Source organism: Perna viridis, chromosome 2, assembly GCF_037379345.1.
Source record: "Perna viridis isolate PV_CMFRI_1.1 ecotype Kerala chromosome 2, ASM3737934v1, whole genome shotgun sequence".
NCBI lineage: Eukaryota > Metazoa > Mollusca > Bivalvia > Mytilida > Mytilidae > Perna > Perna viridis.
In genome coordinates, this window is record NC_142446.1 from 61,474,345 (window position 1) to 61,496,091 (window position 21,747).

The following is a 21,747-nucleotide window of genomic DNA, read 5'->3' on the forward strand; positions in this document are numbered from 1 at the left end:
TCAATTTATTTGGTCCTGCAACTGTAATTAGTTCACCTGGTTTACTAAGTAAAGGTTCAACTGAAGAAAAAATGTGATAATGTGAAAGTACTTTTATTCGTGGTTACAAATTTTCGTGGTTTATAAGGAAAAATGTCACTTCGCAGATTCTTGAATGTATGAATTTGACAATTCTACCATAACAAATGAATGGGAAATTTCATTTTCGTTGGAAACCAAATTTTGTGATTTAACACATCCACGAAAAGCACAAAGATTGGTACCCCACAAACAGTAATAAATTCACAGTAGTTAAAAAAACTTGCATCTTTCTGAAAAATGTTGGTGAAATATACCAATAAGAGTTGTATTTAAGGTTGGAAAAGTATTTAAGAAAGTTAACTTGAAATCTGTTGAGCTTTTTTTTTTCATTTTCACCACAGATCACTTTCCAAACCCCCTTCATTACTTTTATTAGCTGTCTAATTACTAAAGGTTCATACTGAATGCTTTTACATAATTAAGGAAGTTGACAAAATATATTGACTTATCACACTCTGCCTAATTCTAAGGTAAACCTGTTCTTAGCATACTCGTCTGATTCTTAGGTATACCTGTACATAACACAATCTGTCTGATTTTTAGATAAACCTGTACTTAGGACACTCTACATGATTCTTGTGAAACCTGTAATGCACACTCTGCACGATTGTTCGGTATACCTGTACTTATATTCATACACTTTAGAACTTATGGAGGTCTTAGATTGAGAAATAACAATGCTGAGGTGTAAAATATGTAATTTTTTATTGCAATAAACTATACTGCAGTGATTTCATCTGGATGTCGAATCTATTCAGATACAACTTCAATACATAGACATGTTTATCAAAATTAATCATGTTCATACCAGTTATATACTTTACCTATTTCTTTTAAACATTCAGTTCACTTTTGGTTGTTAAGGAAAAGATAAAACTAGAAGTACTGTGAGCAAGTTCACTAAGAGAATACATCCACTTCAAATTGACTTGAATGTAAAAAGCTTGTTGGATTATCTCCCTTGTGGAGTCATCTTCCTTCATGCATATTTAAATATAATACCAAACTATCCTATAAAATTTCTTCAAAACTCCTTGAGTGGTATAGGAGGAGTTGCACTTAAAAGGTTTTACCAAGAAAAAACCCTTACTTTCGATTATCTCTCTTTGGAGTCCTCTGGGAGTTATTATATTCCTTCATGATAACCAACCTTCCTATAAAATTACATAAAAATCCCTTGAGCTGTTTAGGAGTTGAACTCACAAAGATTTTAACATGTAAACTCTTAATTTGGAATATCTTCCTCTGGAGTCCTCCTACAGTAATTATATTCCTTCATGCATATCTAGATATAAAACCAAAACTTCCTATAAAATTACATCAAAAACCCTTGAGCTGTTAAGGAGGAGTTGTGCTTACAAGGTTTTAACATGTAAAACCCTGAATTAGGATTATCTCCCTAGGGAGTCCTCCAGCAGTAATCATATTTCTTCATGCACATCTACATATTATACCCATTCTCCCTTAAAATTGCATCAAAATCCTTTGAGCAATTTAGGAGTTGTGCTTACAATAGCTGTTGTTTTCAATGTATAGCACTGAAAAAAAGATCACTTCAAGACAAGAACAGTTTATCAGCCAAAAAAATTTAGTGAAACAACAGGTACATAGTAAAAAAGATTATAAATTGTGAATCAAATGGAAAATTATATATTTTTTCTTCCATCAAGTGTATACAAAGTGTTTCAATAGTGAAACAAGAAAGGCAAATGGATCCAACGGCACACATTTCAGAAATTCTTTAAGTTTGAATATATCCAGTGAATATAAAAAAAATCACCAACAATCAATTCTTTTTCACCTAACTGCCCTGTTTACAAATATTGTATAAGAATCTGCAACATAAAGGAGAACAAGTCTCATAAAACCAGTAACTAAGATACTCAGAAAAAGGAGATACACATGTATACATGATGCTAAATATCTTAAAATGTTAGTACTTTTACATGAACAATAAAAAAAAAAACAACATTTTAACAAAGAAATAACATTTGGTAGAATTTCTATCTAGTAAAACTATAACAATTATATTTTTATTAAAGTGAAGTCAGTGATAACTGATTTATTACAACGAATAATGGGAAACTTAAAATCTAACTGATCATGTACCAGTCCATTTAAAATTCAGACACTGAGAGGTGATTTATGCTGTGGAAAAAAATCCAACCAAGAAATAATGCTTTTCAGGTCTAAATTTGATATATTTTTATGTTTGGATAGTCATTTCTGTATTCAGATCTGTATTTTTGACAAAACCAAACATTCATCTCCAAATAAAACCAACCAAATTAAACCAACTTGAGAAGGATAACTCCTGCAAACTAAAACTGGTTATGTCGTCTGTAACCGATTGAAAATTAGAAATAAAAGTGAATTTGATGGGTTTTTAACATGTATGAATCATCTCCTGTCTAACTTTTATCAAGACTGGTACTTAAAAATTGCATTACATATAATAAATTAAAAAATCATTGAATGCATTTATTATTGCACTGTCATTTTTAAAATTGTGAAGAATGTGGTTTTAATTTTAGTGATTTTGGAGAAAAAAAAATCACACACAAGTTATGTTAAAAATTCAACAATTTAAGTTTTCATTATCAAGAATTAAAGTCAGTTACATTTTTTTGGACGATTATAAAAATATTATAATCATTATAATTTACATGGAAGTTTCATGTTGTACGAGTTTTTTTCACTCTGTGCAATGAATAAAATTACAAAATTTATACCATGAATAATACTTTCAGCAAAATATGATTTTAATCATTTTAAAAAAAATTTTGATGAAATTTGACTATTCTTGTGCCAGTAAAGTTTCCTTTTTAAATGAAAAGATATTCTACTTTGTTCAGTAAAATACGAAAACTATTTAAAGTATTTCAAAAACTGATTCAGATCTGTAAGATATAATAAAAAACATTAATTGCAAATATTTGGCAACAAAAATTACACTAAAACCTGTCTTAATATAAACATCACATGATATGAAGCATTTAAGTAATAACATTGCTAATTGCTGAGATTCCTTAAAAAGGTTATTTTTTGGTTAAAAACAACCTTAGATAAATTCATTTCATATTTAATACAACCTAACACTAAGATACCAAATCACAAATCACATGATGACCCAGCTGATCATATCACTGATAAAATGTTAGTAATTCATCAGCCAAACAACCAGTGTTCTCCCCTTCAAGTGTATGCTATTGACCTCAGTACTGTGCTATAAAGCTTAATATGAGGATTAAAAATCAATTAATGAGAGAACGTGTGTGCCCAAAGGTCAATTACAGCATTCTACAAGATAATTAGCTCTTGAAACCGATAGCAGTAAACACCCTATGGTCTGTTGAAGAATTACTTATCATAATTTGATAGAATATCTTTTTAATTTTTGTGCTAAATATAAAAAGGAAAAAAAAACAGTATTAAAGTTATAATTACAGCAATGGTAAAATATTGACCTATGAATAATTCATATAAACATAAACAGCAATGTACATTTTGAATACACAGATCAATTTTTAAAAATTCATTAAGAAGAAGTGGCGTGTTTCGACACAGAACCCATTAATGTTGTGTCATTCACACTGAATATAGCCCTATTCAAAAATCCTGGGTTGAACTGTGAAACAACACAAATTTTTTAACTGACAAGTAACGAAAATAAACAGCTTTTCAGAAAGGTATGGTTCTATCCTCCTGATCATCATACAGACAGTTCTCAAAGTTATCAAAGTAGAAGTCTCAAGTTTTTCCTTTTCCCATAAAAGCAAAATTCAACTCCACAATAGTAACTTTTTCTTCCAATGGAAAGAAAAAATGATATTGAGCTCTTTTAAAATAATACACCAGAAAATAAACATATACAAAAATGTGTGAAGCCCATTAATGATTAAAACACCTTATATTGATATTTAAGAGAATCATTACTATAAATAATAATCAACTGATTCATTTTTTTGTGCTAATACATGTACTTAACACATTCTTATACTGTGTAAAGTATGGAACAATAGGCTATTTCTTGGTAGGAATGTACATATACTTAGTTGGAATATATATATAAGATAATCATGATGGTAACATTGTGTGAAGGTGAAATATAAAATCGAACATCACTCAATCTTAGATGAAGTACTCTCTTAAAGAATAAAATGACTGACAAGTTTTATGATGGTGCATTTATGTGTTTCTACTGATACTCCTATTTGAAAAAAAGCAATCGCTGAAGAGTGTTTAAACATCTCCAAAAACCCTTATTTTAATATTTTCTTTCTCAAGTCACATTCAAAACTAATGCACATAAAATGCTATCTGCTTTATGAGGTTGTCCATGTAAAAATCAGGCAGATCCTATGATATGAGTGGCACAGGTTAAATTTTATCCCACTGAATTTTTTGTTCCAATGTAATGTATATACCATATGTATGTCAAAGAGAATAAAGAATCGACAATGGATGGCTCAAGAAATGATTTTAAAGTTCACCAACAAAGCAACCAAATTTTGCTAATATTAAAGAGTTATCTTTTTTTTCAAGAATTTCAATGCTTTCTATGTAATTTTATTTCTCTTTTATTGTTGCAGTTAATCCAAAACCATTATTCAACTTTGAGAAAGGATAAAGTTGTGATATGAAATGGGTGAAAAATTTTTGAAAACAAAATTTGTCATGTGCCACCCACTGCCTGTTTTTTCCAATAGTACACAATATACATAAAAGCTAAATAAAATAAACTTAGTATTTAAAAAGGAATCTTAATTGAATTAAACTGCAGGATATTTCTTTTTTACTAAATGACTCTTGTTTTGGAAATGCCCATGCCACAGATGTGGCAATTAACTGATGAATGATTTAAAATAAATATCAATGAACCATGCATAGTTGGTCTTAAACAAATCATTTTGTGTAATCCTATATATTCAAATTCAAAATGAGACCCTACTTTAAAAATTTGAAAGAAATATAATAAGAAGAGATATAAATTTAATATTGCCCCTGTTGAAATATACATTTTGTTAAGTACCAAGTTTTGCACTTCGAAGCAAAATAATCAAAATTTAAAATTATTGTCTGCATGCACCAAATTTTTTTGAACATATCTGAAAATTTATAATTTTATGTGACCTAAGAAATCAATTCTATACCTAGCATTGAGAAGAAATATACAAGATAAACAGTAAATGTACTACTGATCTAAGTGCATCAATAAGAAAAAATACATCTAAATCAAAACCTGGTCAATAAATCAGTTAATAATCAATAATAATAGGACTCTGGAAAAAAAATCAAATTCAGATTTTCCTTGAATCCTTTCTTGACAAAAGTCACCCAAAATTGAACATTTTGAAAACTCAAGGATCTGAGGAATTTCAGATATTTTTATGAAACTGGGCCCTGAACTAAAAAAAAACATACTATCTTGTAAATGCCTTGTATTGTACATTGTGCATTTATGCCAAAAAGCAATTTCTTCTGATTATTCAAACCTAATGTTCTTAACACTTCAACACTTCAAATCAAGGGAAGACTGAATCAAATGGATAATGAAACAATTGGACAATTAAAACACTGTAAATTCTAAAATAGGTGTACTAGTGGATCATTACTAACATAATTTGTCACTGTAAAAAAACATTCAAAAGGATTCTTCCCATCCTCTCACATTGTGGGGAGACTCCCACAAAATCATTGAAATACATGTATTTAGAATCTCCCACATAAAATACTAAAATTATACATACAAAATTGTCTTTTCATCAAAAAATCTTCCACGTGAACTGTTCCAAAGGTTAACAAGTATCATTCTTATGAAGACTTTTCTTAAACTTGAGATCTTATTTCATATCTGTTATTTGAATCTCCTACAGATGGTGAAGTTATTACAAAATATCAGCATGAGTTTACCAAACCGCATGTAAAGAACAAAAGTAGCAACTATTGATGAATTTTCAGTATGAAATTGTATGGATTAACAATATGGTTATATTGTGATGACAAAGTGGCCTTTAATTCTTAGTCTTTTTCTTCATCTTTGATTTCCATTGTTTCACCCTGGTTTACAGTATCTTCTCTGTTAGACTCTAATAGAGGTACATCTGTAATACAAGAGAACAAAATCACACAACCTTTTAGGAATTATTTTTTTATGTCAACATTTTTTTCATAGACCTTACTTAGTCCGCAAACATGTTCACTTGAGAGAATCCGCAAAAATTAGCAACCATGAAAATTAATATGTTTACAGTATTTTCTAACTTAGTGCCATCCCTAACCGCTAGCATCTGACATGTTGAAATCCACCGTAAATGTGAATAAACTAAACATGTGTTTTAAAATGTTTTAAATCTTTTATTTTTGTAAAGGAAGTTTGACATGCCTGAAATCAAGCAATACAAATCCTAAATTTTTGTTAAATACCAATAACACTTTAAATAAATACAGTTATCAAAGTGTCCAGCCAGTTTTAAATTTGGTCACTAATTTTACTGCATACAATATATTTTTGATAAAACAAACTTTAAGTTGGTCAATTCATTGGTTAATTAAAAAAAAAATTGTTTTGCAAATCAAAATATGCAATTTCATTAAATGGATGTACCGATTCAAAATGCTGAAAATCTGAATGTAAAGTTAATTTTAACTCCTTTTGTAAAAGATTTCTAGGATGGCTGAATTATCTCATCAGGTAGGTCATTCGATTTTCTTCAGTTTTGTCATCATCTCTCATGTGTGGGTAAAGAAACTGTATAAAAAGCTTGTATATGGTAAATTTTTTGCTAAAGCTTTGCTGACGTTTAATGAACATCAGAATGAGCAGTTTGCAATATGGCATTTTGAAGTAAGAGGTTTGGTTACGGAGGAGCGGAATTCTTACACTGTACGAGCAGGGTATGACAAAGTTGTTAATAAAGGCCTCAACTGAAACAATAATCAGCGTAATACATCATATAAATGGGCTTGTTGTGATACCTGGGACAAAAATTAGCAGTGACCCATGGCTACTAGATTTTGAGCTGGACTACCAAACTTGGGTAAAATTTAGTTGTACATTTAGAAAATATTTAAAACAAGCATTCTGTGAGTATTGCAAAACAATATATAGTCCCCTACCGACTGTTTATATCACTGACCCAAATACTACCTCAGATCATCAAGTATAAATGACAATCTGAAGAAATAACCTTGATTTTGAAACTTTGGAAAAAACCAGCAAAGCTAAACAAAACCTTATCTTGATCTGTAACTCATCAGGATAGACTCACATACCAAAAAACCTGCTAAATATATGCCAGCTTTAGAAAAAAGTGTAGCAAACTAAAATTTAAGTATATTTATCAAAGTTCAAGGGCCATAACTCATAAGAAAATCAGCAAAGTGGAACAAAATGTAAACTAGATCTGTAACTCATAAAGGTTGACTCGCATACCAAAAATCAGCTCAATATATGTAAGTGTTCAGAAAAAAGTGTGGAAAACTCAGCTAAAGCCAGGGCTACCGGCTTGTATGTCATAATTTTAACCCCTATGATTATTCTACATTTTCCCAAATACATAATTACATATTGTAAATGATTTCTTCTTTAATCCACCCATGAATGTAGTGATAATTGTACATGTACAAGTTGTAATACAAATGATAACGCTAGAGGATCGATTGTGATGTGTTTTTGATTGGCAATTATTAATTTCAAAAATACAATTGTAAACTCTTTGCCATTGTTAACTTCACAGTTTAATCAACCACGATGGTTAGTCCCATATAAAACGTTTAACAAACTGCTATCTTCAAATAAGTACTGCATCATAAATATTAACAAAAGTCATTATTTGTACTTTTAGATTTCAAGTATTAGCATAAGACCACTTATTACATCATGTATTAGAAAGTGTAAAATGAGAAAACTGTTTTTTTTTTGTTTTGTTTTTTTGTTTTACAACCTTTGCATTGTTAGAAATCATGTTAAAAATTAGATAATTGTTTGCATCTAAATTTGTTAAATATTTATATTCAAACTTTCAATAACATAATCATATCTAAACTAAAAGAATGCATAACTCTAAAAAAAAAACCCAGATTTTTACCTTCTGTGATATTTTCATTTGATGAATTAACACTGCCTGCAGTAGCTGTACCAGACCCATGAGAAGGCCGTGACATGGAGCTATCAAATGTATCCACAGTAACGGATGTGGAAGCATCACTCATACTAAAATTCACAGTGTCTATAGATCCAAAAACTTCAGATACACCATCACGATTTACTGTACTCATTGTAGTGATGGAATGTCTGTTAGAGTTTATGGACTGAATGTCTTGGTTTTGAGCGTTTGTATTTCGGACAGCACTTGGAATGCTAGGTAATGGCCTATAATCGCTAGAAACCTGAACTTCAGATAATGCTTGTTGAGTAGCAGTAGATGTATTGTTACTGTGTACTGCCTCCTCATAAGTTGGCAACCTAGCTGCATCATAACCAATTAGTGCCACTCGATCTAAATCGTCAAATGAACTGCTATGAACTCTTTGGTATGGTGGAGGTATTCCCATTTGGTGGTAGTGACGTGGTCTAGGCTTCCTACGCCTGACTATCATCACAACCATAATAAGTAAAAGAATACCCAGAACACTACATGCTGTTGCTATGACAACAGCTAATGTATTCATTCTATTGGCTGCTGATGGTGAGGAGGCTGAATGGTCCTCTGTATCAACAATACCAGTATCAGCTGAAAGGTAACAAATTATTCGATTAAATTTATACAAAATAACAGCAGTTTTGAAGTCAAGACAGAAAATATCACATTTAGCCCAATAGGATTAGACATGATGTTCTGTTGAGACATTCAAAACTGATGTTATTCAGTTGATTGGCAATGTCACAGTTAATTTGTCATTGTAAACTGCCGATATTTTTTTAATGAGAGTAGCCTGAGATAAAAAATTTCAGGCAATTAGAACAATAAAATTATGTTAAAGTCACCAATAATAATAAAATTAAAACCATGAAATAAATTAATCCACTGAAAACAATTTTTGTCCTTTAAGGTTCTGCTAACACTCAAATTCAGTTAAAGTGCGTCAATGCCAATTTCATAGTCACAAACTATTTTCCAAGACACAAAGCTATTTCCCGATTTAGCTTTGGGTTCAATTTACTATCAGGGTTATGCCAGATTGTGAAAAAAATAGTTTACGGGGCACTGATCGGGTTCACTGAACAAAAACGATAAATATCTAAGACTCAATTGACAAAAACCCTATGTTACAAATTAGAGTTCCCCCAAAAAAATACATAGAAAAATATAAAATACTCCAAATGAAGAACATCCAATAAATTTTCTAGGGGAAAAAATGGCTAAAAATTCAATTTTAACATTTATTTTTACATCGAAAACAATTTAATTTTTTTTTCACAAAATACGGATGTTCCATGAAACATAGTGAATTACATTACAAATTTCCTGAAGCTGTAATGAAAATGTAACTGACACAAAAGTCTGTGTGAAAAAAAATTACCACAAAATAATAAACAATAAGAAAATGAATGATTCACACGTAAAGGATAATGTTTTTATTGAAAAAATACATAATTTTTATCTTTTTTCCAAATGTACATTTAATTGTGAATTACATTAGAGTGTCTCTTGCATCTGTTAATGGTAGTAGCAAAATTTCAATATTCTTACTTATACACACACCAATGTTAGTCATAAATGACTCTTAAACAGATTTTTCAGGTGCTACATATTTTTTCACATCCTTGGTAAAGTACAAGTCCATGAATTACATTACAGTGAATTACGTTACAGTAATTTCTTTTAAACGGATAAAAAAAAAAACTGTTCTCTGAACAAATAAACTATAAATCATTATCAGTGACATCGACTACCATACGGCATCTTCAGAAAAGGAAGTTGTGACACAGGAACAATTGTAAAGGCGTTCCTGATGTAAACATACCCTCTAGTTGTAGGTGTCCTTAATTTCTGTTAAGTGCAGTTATTTAGGTATTATTAATTATTAGTTTAATTTAACTTAGAAACGGAGAATAGATGTATTGGTAAGATGTTATGACAATAGCATATTGCTATGTATGATATATAAATCAAGCATTGGTATATATTACGGTGTAACGTAATTCACAACATTGTAACTTAATTCATCTGTTCATAAACTGTGTACAGTGAACCCCCATAAACCGGATTCCTGTGAAAACCGTACATTTATTTTTGGTCCGGAATTAATGCCTATATATTCAAGTAAAAAAGTCCTCTGAATACCGGCCCCTCTAAATTCCGAATTCCGGCTGTACATTCTGGTACGAAACATATGTTTTCATACAATATTGACCTCTTAAAACCGGCCGACAAAATCTGTTTACCTGAGAAATTGGTGAACCGTGTTACCTGTCACTCTGTGTATTGATTATTGATTGACATATTTTACATGTAAACCATTGTCGCCGGACTATTTACCTTGTTACGTAAACATGTCATACAGGTGCAAATCGTAATTAAATGTAATTATCAAACATCAAAACATAATAATTAAAACAAATCGGCTTGTAAAGATAATGATTAAAAGGCAATTTAGCTTGCACACACAATGATCCGCGTGGTTTACCACATGTATATTTTTAATTTGTTTTTAAACCCATGAATATCAAATGGTTTTGTAAAAGCAAACTTCATTTGATTTAAACAATTTTTCCGACCGCGGTGCATTCTTTTGTCTTATGAGTAAATTAAATTAAATTTATGGTTTCATTTCATTTGGCTATAAATTTTGAGCATTAATAAATTAAAATCATAACTAAATATTTCGTTTTACTTGCTAGTTCAGTTACTGCTAAAATTATTCATTTCATGTTAAAATGTCTAAACCGCCGCTAAACGTCGCCGCATTGAACTTACTCTTGAAGACAAAATTAATTTGATAAAAGAGTCTGAAAAGTATCCTAAACCATCTCAGAAATCTTTAAGCGAGAAATTCCGCATAGGCAAAACAACAGTTTCCGATATTATGAAACGCAAGTCCGAGTATCTTGGCAATTTTGAAAATAATGACAATCTTCAGAAGTTCAGATTTGCAAATAAAAGTAAGCATGACAATTTGAATGATCTTATGTGGGATTGGTTCCGTCAAGCTCGTGACAAGGCCATACCGATCTCAGGGCCTATTATTCAAGAGAAAGCATTAACAAATAAACTTGTAAAATAACAACAACATGGATATAAATACTTATTCAATGAAACATACATGTATTACAAAAAAAACATTTGAAAAGATAGTTGTATACTTCTGGAACCAGTTTCCGGGGCAACAACGTCAATTTCTGGTTTTCGTCAGTCCCAGTGATGGCCGGTTTACAGAGGTTGCACTGTATTTTGATTACAGAAAATGGTTTTACATGACAACTTGTTGTGAGAAACATTAAATTAATGCTAAACAAAGATAGAAATACCTTTCAAAAAGCAAAAACCATTCAAAAACGATTTAATCATTGCAAGAATTTAAGAAAACACAAAAACGATATGTAAGCTTCTTCATGAGCTGATATAGATAAATTATTTTTTTGGTTTTGTTTATTCAGATCACTTGAAAACAAGGAATATATATTGAAATCAAGCATCACTACAATAAAATATTTGATAATGCACCTTTAAGCATATACCAACAATCAATTTCAATATCTCAGCTATATAGATGACATATTATCTTTAAACAATACTACTTTTGGGATTTTGATACATTGCACCTACCCCAAAGAACTTGAGATAAAGGATACCAAAGATACTGTAAAGACAGCCCCATACCTTGACCTACACATAGAGATCAATGGTAAATGAAAACTATTGACCAAACTTTACGACAAACATGATGACTTTTCATTCAGAATTGTCAACTTTCCATTCATCTTTGGCAAAATCTCTTTATATGGAGTTTTCATATCACAACTCATACGTTATGCCAGAGCTTGCCGTGACTTTGTATCACACCAGACTTCTTACAGTTAGGCTTCTGCAACAGGGTTATGTTGCTACAAAATTGATGTCATCACTACAGAAGTTTTATGGCCGTCATCATGCACTCATGAATCGTTACGGTGTATCCATCTGCACTATAAAAAAATTCTGATTTGTTCAACGTATCATAGTTTTCCCTTCCTCTTTCGTCTACCCTGGAATTGACATTTTATGATCAGCTCGGCAGATGTTTCTAGAACAGCAGAGAATGCTTACCTAACAGTACACCTGGTCCATGCTCCCAGTTTTTAATGGAGTCAGAGTTGCTCATTTACTTTTGTTACTTTGTATGTATTATCTTAGTTACTTTATGTTCTTTGTTGTGTTTGTCTGTTTTCCGCGTTTGGTCTTTGTCTCTGGATTACATTCTTTTGATTTCTGCTAGAATCTTGGTTCCCTACCTTGATTACACTTATAAGTGACGTCACAATATCAGCAAAAAGTTATTTCTGTGAATTACATTACATTTTAATTCTGACATTATAATTATTTCTGCTAGAAGGTTACTCGTTGATTTTGAAAATATACCAGAAATATTTATTATAATATTTTAAACAATTGATCGAACCAATTGTACCATTATCATTTCCTTACATGCCACAAAAGACTTCTATATTTCTTCATGTGGCGTATATAAAAATGACAAACCTGAAAGATACGATATTTTTTTTAATATTACTTGCCAAAATATTGCAACTAGTTGTTTTTCATGTTTAACCTTCCAATTCTGTTATGTGTTCCAATTAAAGCATGAGAAAGCCATGTATTATATATTACAATGCTATAAGTGAATTACGTTACTAAGACGGTCAGTCCCATTAAGCTAATTATAAACATGCACAATTGTTTTCTATGTATCACCTAAAAGTTGTATGAATGGAAATAGGTTGCTTAATTGGCCTTCATCATTTGCTAATTATGTTTCCAAAGAATAATAAAGGAAACTTGTTTTCAATTTCATTTTGTTTTATTATTATTTTGACTAGATGTTATAAAATATAGAGTATCTTAAAAACGATAACAATTTCTGAACAAAATATTTGCTTTGTGTTGTGAATATATTATTTATCTATCGAATGATATCATTTGAATAATTGTATGATGAAACTATTTTTATTGAACATAGGTGTCCAGAAGTAACGTAATTCACTACCAAAATACACTGGGCATGTTCAAAATTTCGTACAGGACATAAATCAACTTATCAAGAGCTATCTAATGCGTTTTCTTGCAATTCAAATCTTGTTTGTTTTTTTTTTAAATTAAATCATCTGAATTGTTTTCAGTGTTCAAAATGTCTGGCCGTTTTCTCTATCCCTATTGGGGCACTTTAACTCAATTTGAATGTAAAGTCAACATCTAGGACATTCCTTAATGAAATGTTTTCATTCATAGTTTTAATAATACATTAAATTTAGCAAGCTAGCAATAATTTGTGACAAATTGCTAGATCTGAATGAAAACTTTAATATTTTATGTTTATTGGGTGTTGGTATTTAGCTGGATCATGGTATAAAATATATCAATTCATCTAAATTTAGAGAAATGACATTTTTTTCAAGAAAATTATTGCTAGCTTGCACTGCATTATACATTTAGGAACAGAACTATATGAATTTCGGACTTCAAATCTTGTTTTTGACAGCTGATTTATTCTTAAGTATGTTGTTTACATTTTTGTTGTTAATGTTGTATAGAAATTATAAAACATGTGTCACTCAGTTTGACTTGTGTGTTATATACATATGAAGATGTTTCAGCAATGTTTCAGTGCTTAATTTAATGTATTATTAAAACTATGAATGAAAACATTTCATTATTGAATGTCCTAGATATTGACTTAAGCAGAATCTACAGAAATCAACTTCTTTATCAATCTTACTTTTCATGCTTTTTTTTTTACAGGTGACTTATTGTTTGATTATAACCTTCTCTGTGTTAACAAATGAAGACTTTAACTGATGAAAAATCTTCCTTAATTTTCCCTCTTCCACACAAATAAATCTTATTTAACTAGACATATCATGTTATGTAGTCTTTCAAGTTAGACTTTTACCTTTAATACAAGTAGGTTGGTAGTAATCCCATGACCCTTTACCAGAGCATGTCAGAATCTGGTTCCCTGCTAGTCTGTAACCATTGTTACAGGTACATTGTACTTCCATAGTTAAGTAGAAGGGTTCACAGAAACTTGTATTCTTCTGAGGATTACACTGACACTGGCCATTGGGTATGGGAGGTATAGAAGGACAATAGATATCTTTACCTGCAATGTTTAGATAGTTGCTTAGTAACAAGATTACCTGTAATCTAAAGTGTCTAAAACATTTAAGAAAAGACATTTGATAACAATGAGGAATCAGTTTAATGATTCAATGTCCATCTGTGAGTATAACTAATAGTTACTTCACTTTAAAATATTACCATGTCATTTTAAAATAAAAAATGCTTTGAATGGCGTGGCTTAATACGACCATGGAGGTTGAACCCTGGACAGTTGCGGGCAAGTATGGACAAACCATTAAAACTTGATACAGCTATGAATTTTGATGATTAGATATTTGACACAGGATAAGAATTTGACCACAATTGAAGCAGTCACTTTTTTACCTGGTTGAATTCCAAACCTCCAAGTTCTAACATTCCTTTGGGGGATATAACACTTATGGTACAATTTCAAAGTGTTTCATTCCCTTTTCATGCTTTTGCGCAATTGTCCAGATATAAAAAACTTGTTTCTGGCCTCTTTGTGGCCCCTTATTTCTACTTGGCTCAAGTCAATCCCAGTCTTCTTTTGGTGGTATGGCCCCCTTGAAATAAAATTTAACCCACAAAGTAAATACCAACCTAATGATCAACCAATATTTAATTTATTGCACAAAAACCAAGTGTCTATGGACAACAACAAAGAAATCGACATTGCCATACAACTACATGACTTCAAATGCAATTTTTTGAAGTAATATAAAAAAAACCCAAACATCTACAAATGACTGCACCAGAATCACGGTTCCAGTTGAATAAGAATTAAACTTATATTTTACTTTTCTGTGCTCTTTAATTCATTAATACTAAGTAATCTGCTGAAATGCATTTCTTTTAACATATCTTTAAAACTACATGTACTACTTACCACTCAATTCAGTCTTTTTCAAACATATTGGGTGCTGACGTGACCATGTCATGTCTTGTTGACACTCAATTACTGGGTTGCCTAGCAATTCGTAATCATCAGAAATGCATTGGTATGTAACTTTAGTCCCAATAACATTCATGTAACTGGTAAAGAAATCTCCACCTGGTATATTGGTGTGAAACTGACCATTTACTATCTTCGGAGGCCTAGAACACGTCTTTATAACAAATGGGTCTGAAGGTCCTGAAAAGCTATTACCTATCAATATAATAATCATCAACAGTGTTAATGGAGGCAAAATGTTACAGTGGATCTACAAGAAAAAAAACCCCTTGAGATTCGAAATTGAGACAATAAACAGCTTTGAAATACTGTAAACCAACATGTTTTCACGAGCAATTTATTTTGGTTAATATTGAGAGCATGAAAAGATTGTGAAATTAAATTTTTGAAATTAAGTCCATTCAATATAGAATACATTTAAACAGAGTAATAGTCACAAAAAAAATATAGGTGACTGTTTTTAACCCTAATTATTTTTTGATACTGCAAAAATTAATACCTGCAAATATGTGCATTTAACAAATCTTTGAAAATTAATACTTATACAGCATACCATACATAAAAAATGTTTGGTTTACAGTTAAAAACTTTTTTAAGTATTCTCCTTTTATAGGTGTTCATGATTTAATTTACTTCTTATTTTAATTCAAAAAATAATTCTCTTAAACTAACTACCTAGTACATAACTAAAGGCATTTAAATGAAGTACTTTAAAGAAGATTCCATTAATAACCAGACTTACGTCATCAGGAACATAAAATCTAAAAGAAACTAGAAATACTCATAGCAAGTTGAAAAAGAGAATGCCTGTTTCAAGTGAACAAAAATCATGTTAAATTTGGATAATCACATCTTGTAGTGACTGAATGTTTATCATTTTCATTTATGCCAATTTATACATAATATCAAACCTATCAAACTTCATCAAAATCCATCGAATAGTTAATGAGAAGTTGTGCTTATAGGATTTGTGGAAAGATAGACAGACAAACAAGGTGATTCCTACATGTGTATACAGTCAGACTTGTCTTAGTGACCACCTGTATTCAGCAATAACTTGTCTTACTGACCACCTGTATTAAGCAATAACCTGTCTTAAAAAGACTATAACTAAAATATTCTTATGTAGTGACTTTCAAGTCAAATTGAACTGCATATTAAGACCACCTGTCTTATGTGACCACGTTTTTTAATCTTGCTTGGAAGGTCATAAGACATGTTTCACTGTATACAAATTCCAACAGCTTACCACAGATGTCTTGAGCAATAGGTTTATTTCCAATCCATTTAGAACCTTGACAAGTCAAGACAACACTGCCTAACAGGTTGTAGTATCCATCATCACATTTGTAAGTCACTTTATTATATTCTGTACGTACAGCTTGTCCATGAGGGATCTGAGGTGGATCACCACAATCTGAATCAGGATCTACAAGAACAATACAGTATTTGTTGCATGGGAGTAAGTATATTATTATCTAAAAAAATTTTAACGAAATTTCTAAAAGCGGGATATTTTGAATTGGTATTCTGATCACAAAAAAGTGAGAAAAAGAACAAACACTGCTAGAAATTGCAAGACAAGAAAATATCAAGACATCCTCAAGTAAGATTTCAGTGTTCTTTGACTCAGCAGAGCATCGTAAGAGAACTTGAAATCTTACTCTTTGTTGTCAGAGATTTTACTGTTTGCAATCTCAGTGGTGTTAGATTCATAGCAAAAAATTTCAGTCAATAGACTGAAACAGATAAAAAATTGTGATAAAGTGATGCTAATGCGACTGCATACTGAATATAATTTACCTAGCAGAAATGGTTCATATTAAACTGACCTACCGGTAATCAGAAAACTCAACATGAAAATTTTTAACAAGAAATTTGAAATTTTAAAGTCAATGGACTATGATTGCAGGGACATATGCATGAAATGAAACAGAATTGTGGTATAGTCAAGTTAATGCAACTGCATACAAAATATGATTGACCTAAAATAAGTGATTAATATTAAACTGACCTTATCAGAAAACTTAACACAAAAAACTTAATGTGGATTCAAATGCCAGAAAAGTAATCTTAAAACTTTTGACAATTGTTGCAGGAAAGACAACTGTATTTTCAATTCAGCATTTAAGCTGGGTTTGCTGACCATCTTTAATTTCCAGCTGACCACCTTTCCTTCTGGCAAGCTGGTCAGCATTTCTTCATAAAAACTAGATTTTTTTCACTTCTGCACCATCACATTTCCAGTTTTTAATCATGTCTCACTGAATTGTTTTAATTATTAAACATGGCAGATTTGCAATCATAAATCTTTTCATTCATAAACAGAGGGAAAAGAAAGGCTGAAGATGATCATGATGAGAAAAGAAAGAAAACAGTGAGTGCAGAGACACCAGCAATGTAAAACACACACAAGTGGGAAAAGTACAATAAAGACTTTAAATGGCTGATTGTCACTGAGTAGGGGTACTTCTGTTCCATTTGTCAAAAGTACAGCACAGAAGTGATAACAGGTCAGAAATTTGGATTGACAAACCATCAATGAAAAGAAAAGAATTGTGTAAAACTCACATTTCAACAGAACTCCACAAGACCAAAAGATCAAAAAGATGAAAATTGTACAAGTATGACTGCATGTGATTGTATTGTTTTGTAATACCTGTATATCAATAACATGGATTATTACTCACATTATTTATTTCAATATCCCAGAAGAAGTACCCATTTGAAAAATTTTTACTTCAAAATTAAACCCGGTTAAAAATGGGATTTAAAAAATAGCCTTGTCAGTTAGAATAAAAATATTGATGAGAAGTTCAGTTTAAACTCTTGAGATTGTAAAAATACATCATGCTATAAAATAATGGCAAAGAAATATCACATTTCTCTAAACATTGCTAAATACACTTATACATTTCTATTTCTTGTTTTTTTTCCACAGGATCCTTTGCTTTGCAATTTCAATAATTTAAAGGATTCTCTGAAACAATAGAAATGTCAGAAATGTACAATAACAGAGAAATGTTTTTTTTTACATGCAATGAAAAATTAATTTCCCATCCATTTAAAAAAAAAATTCTGGCACAAAATAATTTTTGCTGCTATTGTACAGAAATAGATGTTTTCAAAACCCACTAATCTTTTGTTCACATACATGATTTATGAAATAATACATACTTAAACCAATTTTACACTCTAAGACATCTTTCACCATGTGATCATGTGTAGTAAGCCATTTCCCATCAGAACAATAAATTCCAAGTCTATGGTAAGCTCTTGTATTTAGAAAGATGAACCTTTGACTGTCACAGCTTATTAATCCAGACTGACCAGCTGTTATCCAGCTAAATCTTCCATATCTTATATTAGGTACTGATCCACAGACTTCACAATATGAAAAATACAAGGTTATGGTATATTAAGTAAATTAATGTCGCAGTAAAAACTTTCAGTAAAATGTTAAATTATCAATCTTTGTAGAATCTACATTCTTTTCCATGCTACATGTTAACACATATGAAATGGCAATAAAAGTACTATTCTGAGGAATTTCAAAGATTTAACACCTCTGCCACAGTCAGTACTAAATCCTACCCCTTTTGGCAAATTAGTACAGTACATTGTAAACAGCTTCACAGGTTTGTAATGCAAAGTGCTCATGCCCTGTGAATTTTTCCACATCCTGGCTGTATAGCAGGGCACTATAAACTATGGGAATGATGCATAATTAACTATGAAGTGGTTATGAGTATGCAGAGGGGAATGATTAGGTCCCTGAACACATATTTACTCAGTATCAACCACAAAAGTAGTCAGATTTCCAAATTTCAACCATTTGGTCATAGTGTACCATATTTTTATTTTCATTACCTTTAGAAACAGTGACAACTGCAGTATCGACAGACTGCTGACCTGAGGCATCTATTACTTTAAGCTTAAATCTATATGTTCCACTTTGTAGATTGTATAACTTCAAGAATGGTGTATCGGTGCCCTGTAAAGATATATCATAAGGAAAAATTAAAATTTTCTCAGATAATATTGTGAAAATTATTGCTATCTTTGCACAGCAGCTGAATCGACACATTGCCAAAAAAAACATTGATTTCACTGAAGGATACCTCCTGCTTCCTACCCAGGTACCATATATCCCTTAGTTTACCACTTTTGCTCTTAAAAAATAAGGTACCTCAGAAACTGTCATATCAGAATCAAAGTAATTAACGCTTGTTCTCTACATTATTTTACCCCAAATAACCCCAATAAATTCTCACTAAATATAAATAAATTGCAGACTATCTGAGGGTAAAACAGTTAACATAAATAGCCAATTCTTGGTAAAACATGCGATAACAAGTCTCAGTGTGTTATTTCTAAAACAAACCTTCATGTCTATTGTGAAACTAGGGTCATCAAACCACCAATGATAACTTATTATACCACGATCATCATAACTACCATTTCCATTTAAAGTAATAGAATTATGTGGCAGAACTAAACTCACATTTCCACCAGCATTTGCTACTGGTGGTTTATCTTTCTCTGTAAGAAATTGATAATTTCTATTTACATTCACATGTACACAGGTATAATAGAATTTTATCTGAAAGCATATAATGTAACTTACTTAAAAGGAGCATATCTCAAAATGTCACTTTAAGAGATTTGAAATAAGAAAGTTTGTTCAAAATAAGTATTTCAAGAAACAAGGTACCTTTTATAAACTGTAGACTTGCTCAAATTATTCAGCATTGCAACAGTATTAATAATTATTATATTTGCGAAAAAATGTAAAATATTATGATCTTTTAAGTTTGAAAAAAGTGACAATTTCGTACCATTACCTTCACAATGAGGAAGTTTAACAGGTATCCAAGAAGCATTTTTGCAGACTAGTTTCTCATCTCCAACTAATTTATATCCCTGTTTGCAGACCACCCTTGCAACATAGGGTTTAATTTCAAATCTCTGAACATTAGCATTACGTACATCTGGCACCATAGGACACCATTCTTTCAAGGACTCTTGTATATCATCTGTAAAATATATCGAACAAACTTACAAAAACTAGAATGATTGTAAGCAAAGCTTGAAAGGATATACCCTGCACCCCTATGACATATATGTACAGTTTGTAGATATACATGTCTATTAAACTTAATTTCAATTTAATCCAAAAGTTTTCACAAAAACACACAGCTTATCCAAATCAGAAATTTCATTCAAATGAGATGAAAAAAAGCATCATAAAAATGTTTACCATACATATAATGAGAACCTTATTGGAGTCAATGGCAAAGTTGAGTAAAATAATTAAAAAAATGCCATGTGAATTCAGATCAAAAATAAAATGTAAAAGAGAAAATGCACAATGAAAATACACCATGATCACATTCAGTGTAAACATTTTAATAACAAGAGGCTTCCATGATCCTGAATCGCTCACCTGGTTAAATGTTTGTCTTTCAAGGGCTTTAACTCTAACAAAGAGCTGTCTGACAATTTTGACTCAATAAGACTTTGGTAGGACTTATCATAAGGACCATTTAATCCATGAATGTTTCACTCTATCTATTAAAGTTTTCAAGATATTGGCTGAAAACTGCTAAAATTAAAAAAAAACCAAACTTTTTTTGCCTTTTTAACAACGAGTCGTCCGACAAAATTGATCCCCATAAACATTTGTAGGCCTTATCATAAAGATCATTTCAGCAATTGAAAGTTTCATTCTATCTATCATAGTTTTCAAGATATTGGTGGTAAACTGTGAAAAAAACATCATTTTTCATCTTTCGAGGGCAATAACTCTTATAATGAAACGTCTGATAACTTTGAACCCTGGAGACTGTTGTACATATATGCCTTATAATAAGGATCATTTCAGCAATTGAAAGAATTTGGCTAAACCAAACGGTTTTGGAGATATACGAGAAAAAGATTTTTGAAAGAAATAACATCAAAAATAGCAAAAAAACGTCGAAAAAGTGCAATACTCCCATTATGGCTTATATTAAAATGAAAATTTGACCACAGATAGATCTCATTGTGATGAACACTTTTCGCCATGTCAGAATTTGGCTAAACCCAATGTTTTTTTTAGATATATGTGAAAAACTACTGTCTGACCCCTATGTTCTATTTTTAGTAAAGGCGACCATGTTTTATGATGGATCAGAAATACCCACATCAGTTCTGTGCAGAACACCCTAAGGAACATTCATACCAAGTTTGGTTCTGATTGGTCATGTAGTTTCAGAGTAAGAAACTTTTTAAAGAAATACCATTAAAAATAAGGAAACAACGTAAAAAAACAACAATTACTTCAACATGGCTAAACAGATCAAAACGAAAATTTGACCAGAGATAAATCTCCTCATGCTGAACACTTACCCTGTCAGAATTTGACTTAACCAAACAGTTTTGGAGATATAT

The 21,747-nt window shown here is 30.9% G+C and overlaps 1 protein-coding gene across 7 annotated transcripts in view; it reads right to left on the reverse strand.

The window, feature by feature from the left end:
* Positions 1-769: 769 nt before the first annotated feature.
* LOC148626350 (sushi, von Willebrand factor type A, EGF and pentraxin domain-containing protein 1-like) overlaps positions 770-21,747 on the reverse strand; it is a 29,006-nt gene continuing 8,028 nt past the window's right edge. For 6 of the 7 annotated variants that reach the window (XM_088570252.1, XM_088570247.1, XM_088570246.1 and 3 more), the window contains 9 exons: positions 20,160-20,351; positions 19,700-19,857; positions 19,186-19,309; positions 18,493-18,699; positions 16,565-16,744; positions 15,250-15,510; positions 14,173-14,382; positions 8,172-8,816; positions 770-6,185 (listed from right to left, as the gene is read on the reverse strand). In XM_088570252.1, the coding sequence (XP_088426378.1) occupies positions 6,103-6,185; positions 8,172-8,816; positions 14,173-14,382; positions 15,250-15,510; positions 16,565-16,744; positions 18,493-18,699; positions 19,186-19,309; positions 19,700-19,857; positions 20,160-20,351 (2,060 nt within the window). In that variant the 3' untranslated portion in view covers positions 770-6,102. The remainder of the gene's footprint in view (positions 6,186-8,171; positions 8,817-14,172; positions 14,383-15,249; positions 15,511-16,564; positions 16,745-18,492; positions 18,700-19,185; positions 19,310-19,699; positions 19,858-20,159; positions 20,352-21,747) is intronic. The other variant, XM_088570253.1, reaches the window with a different exon arrangement.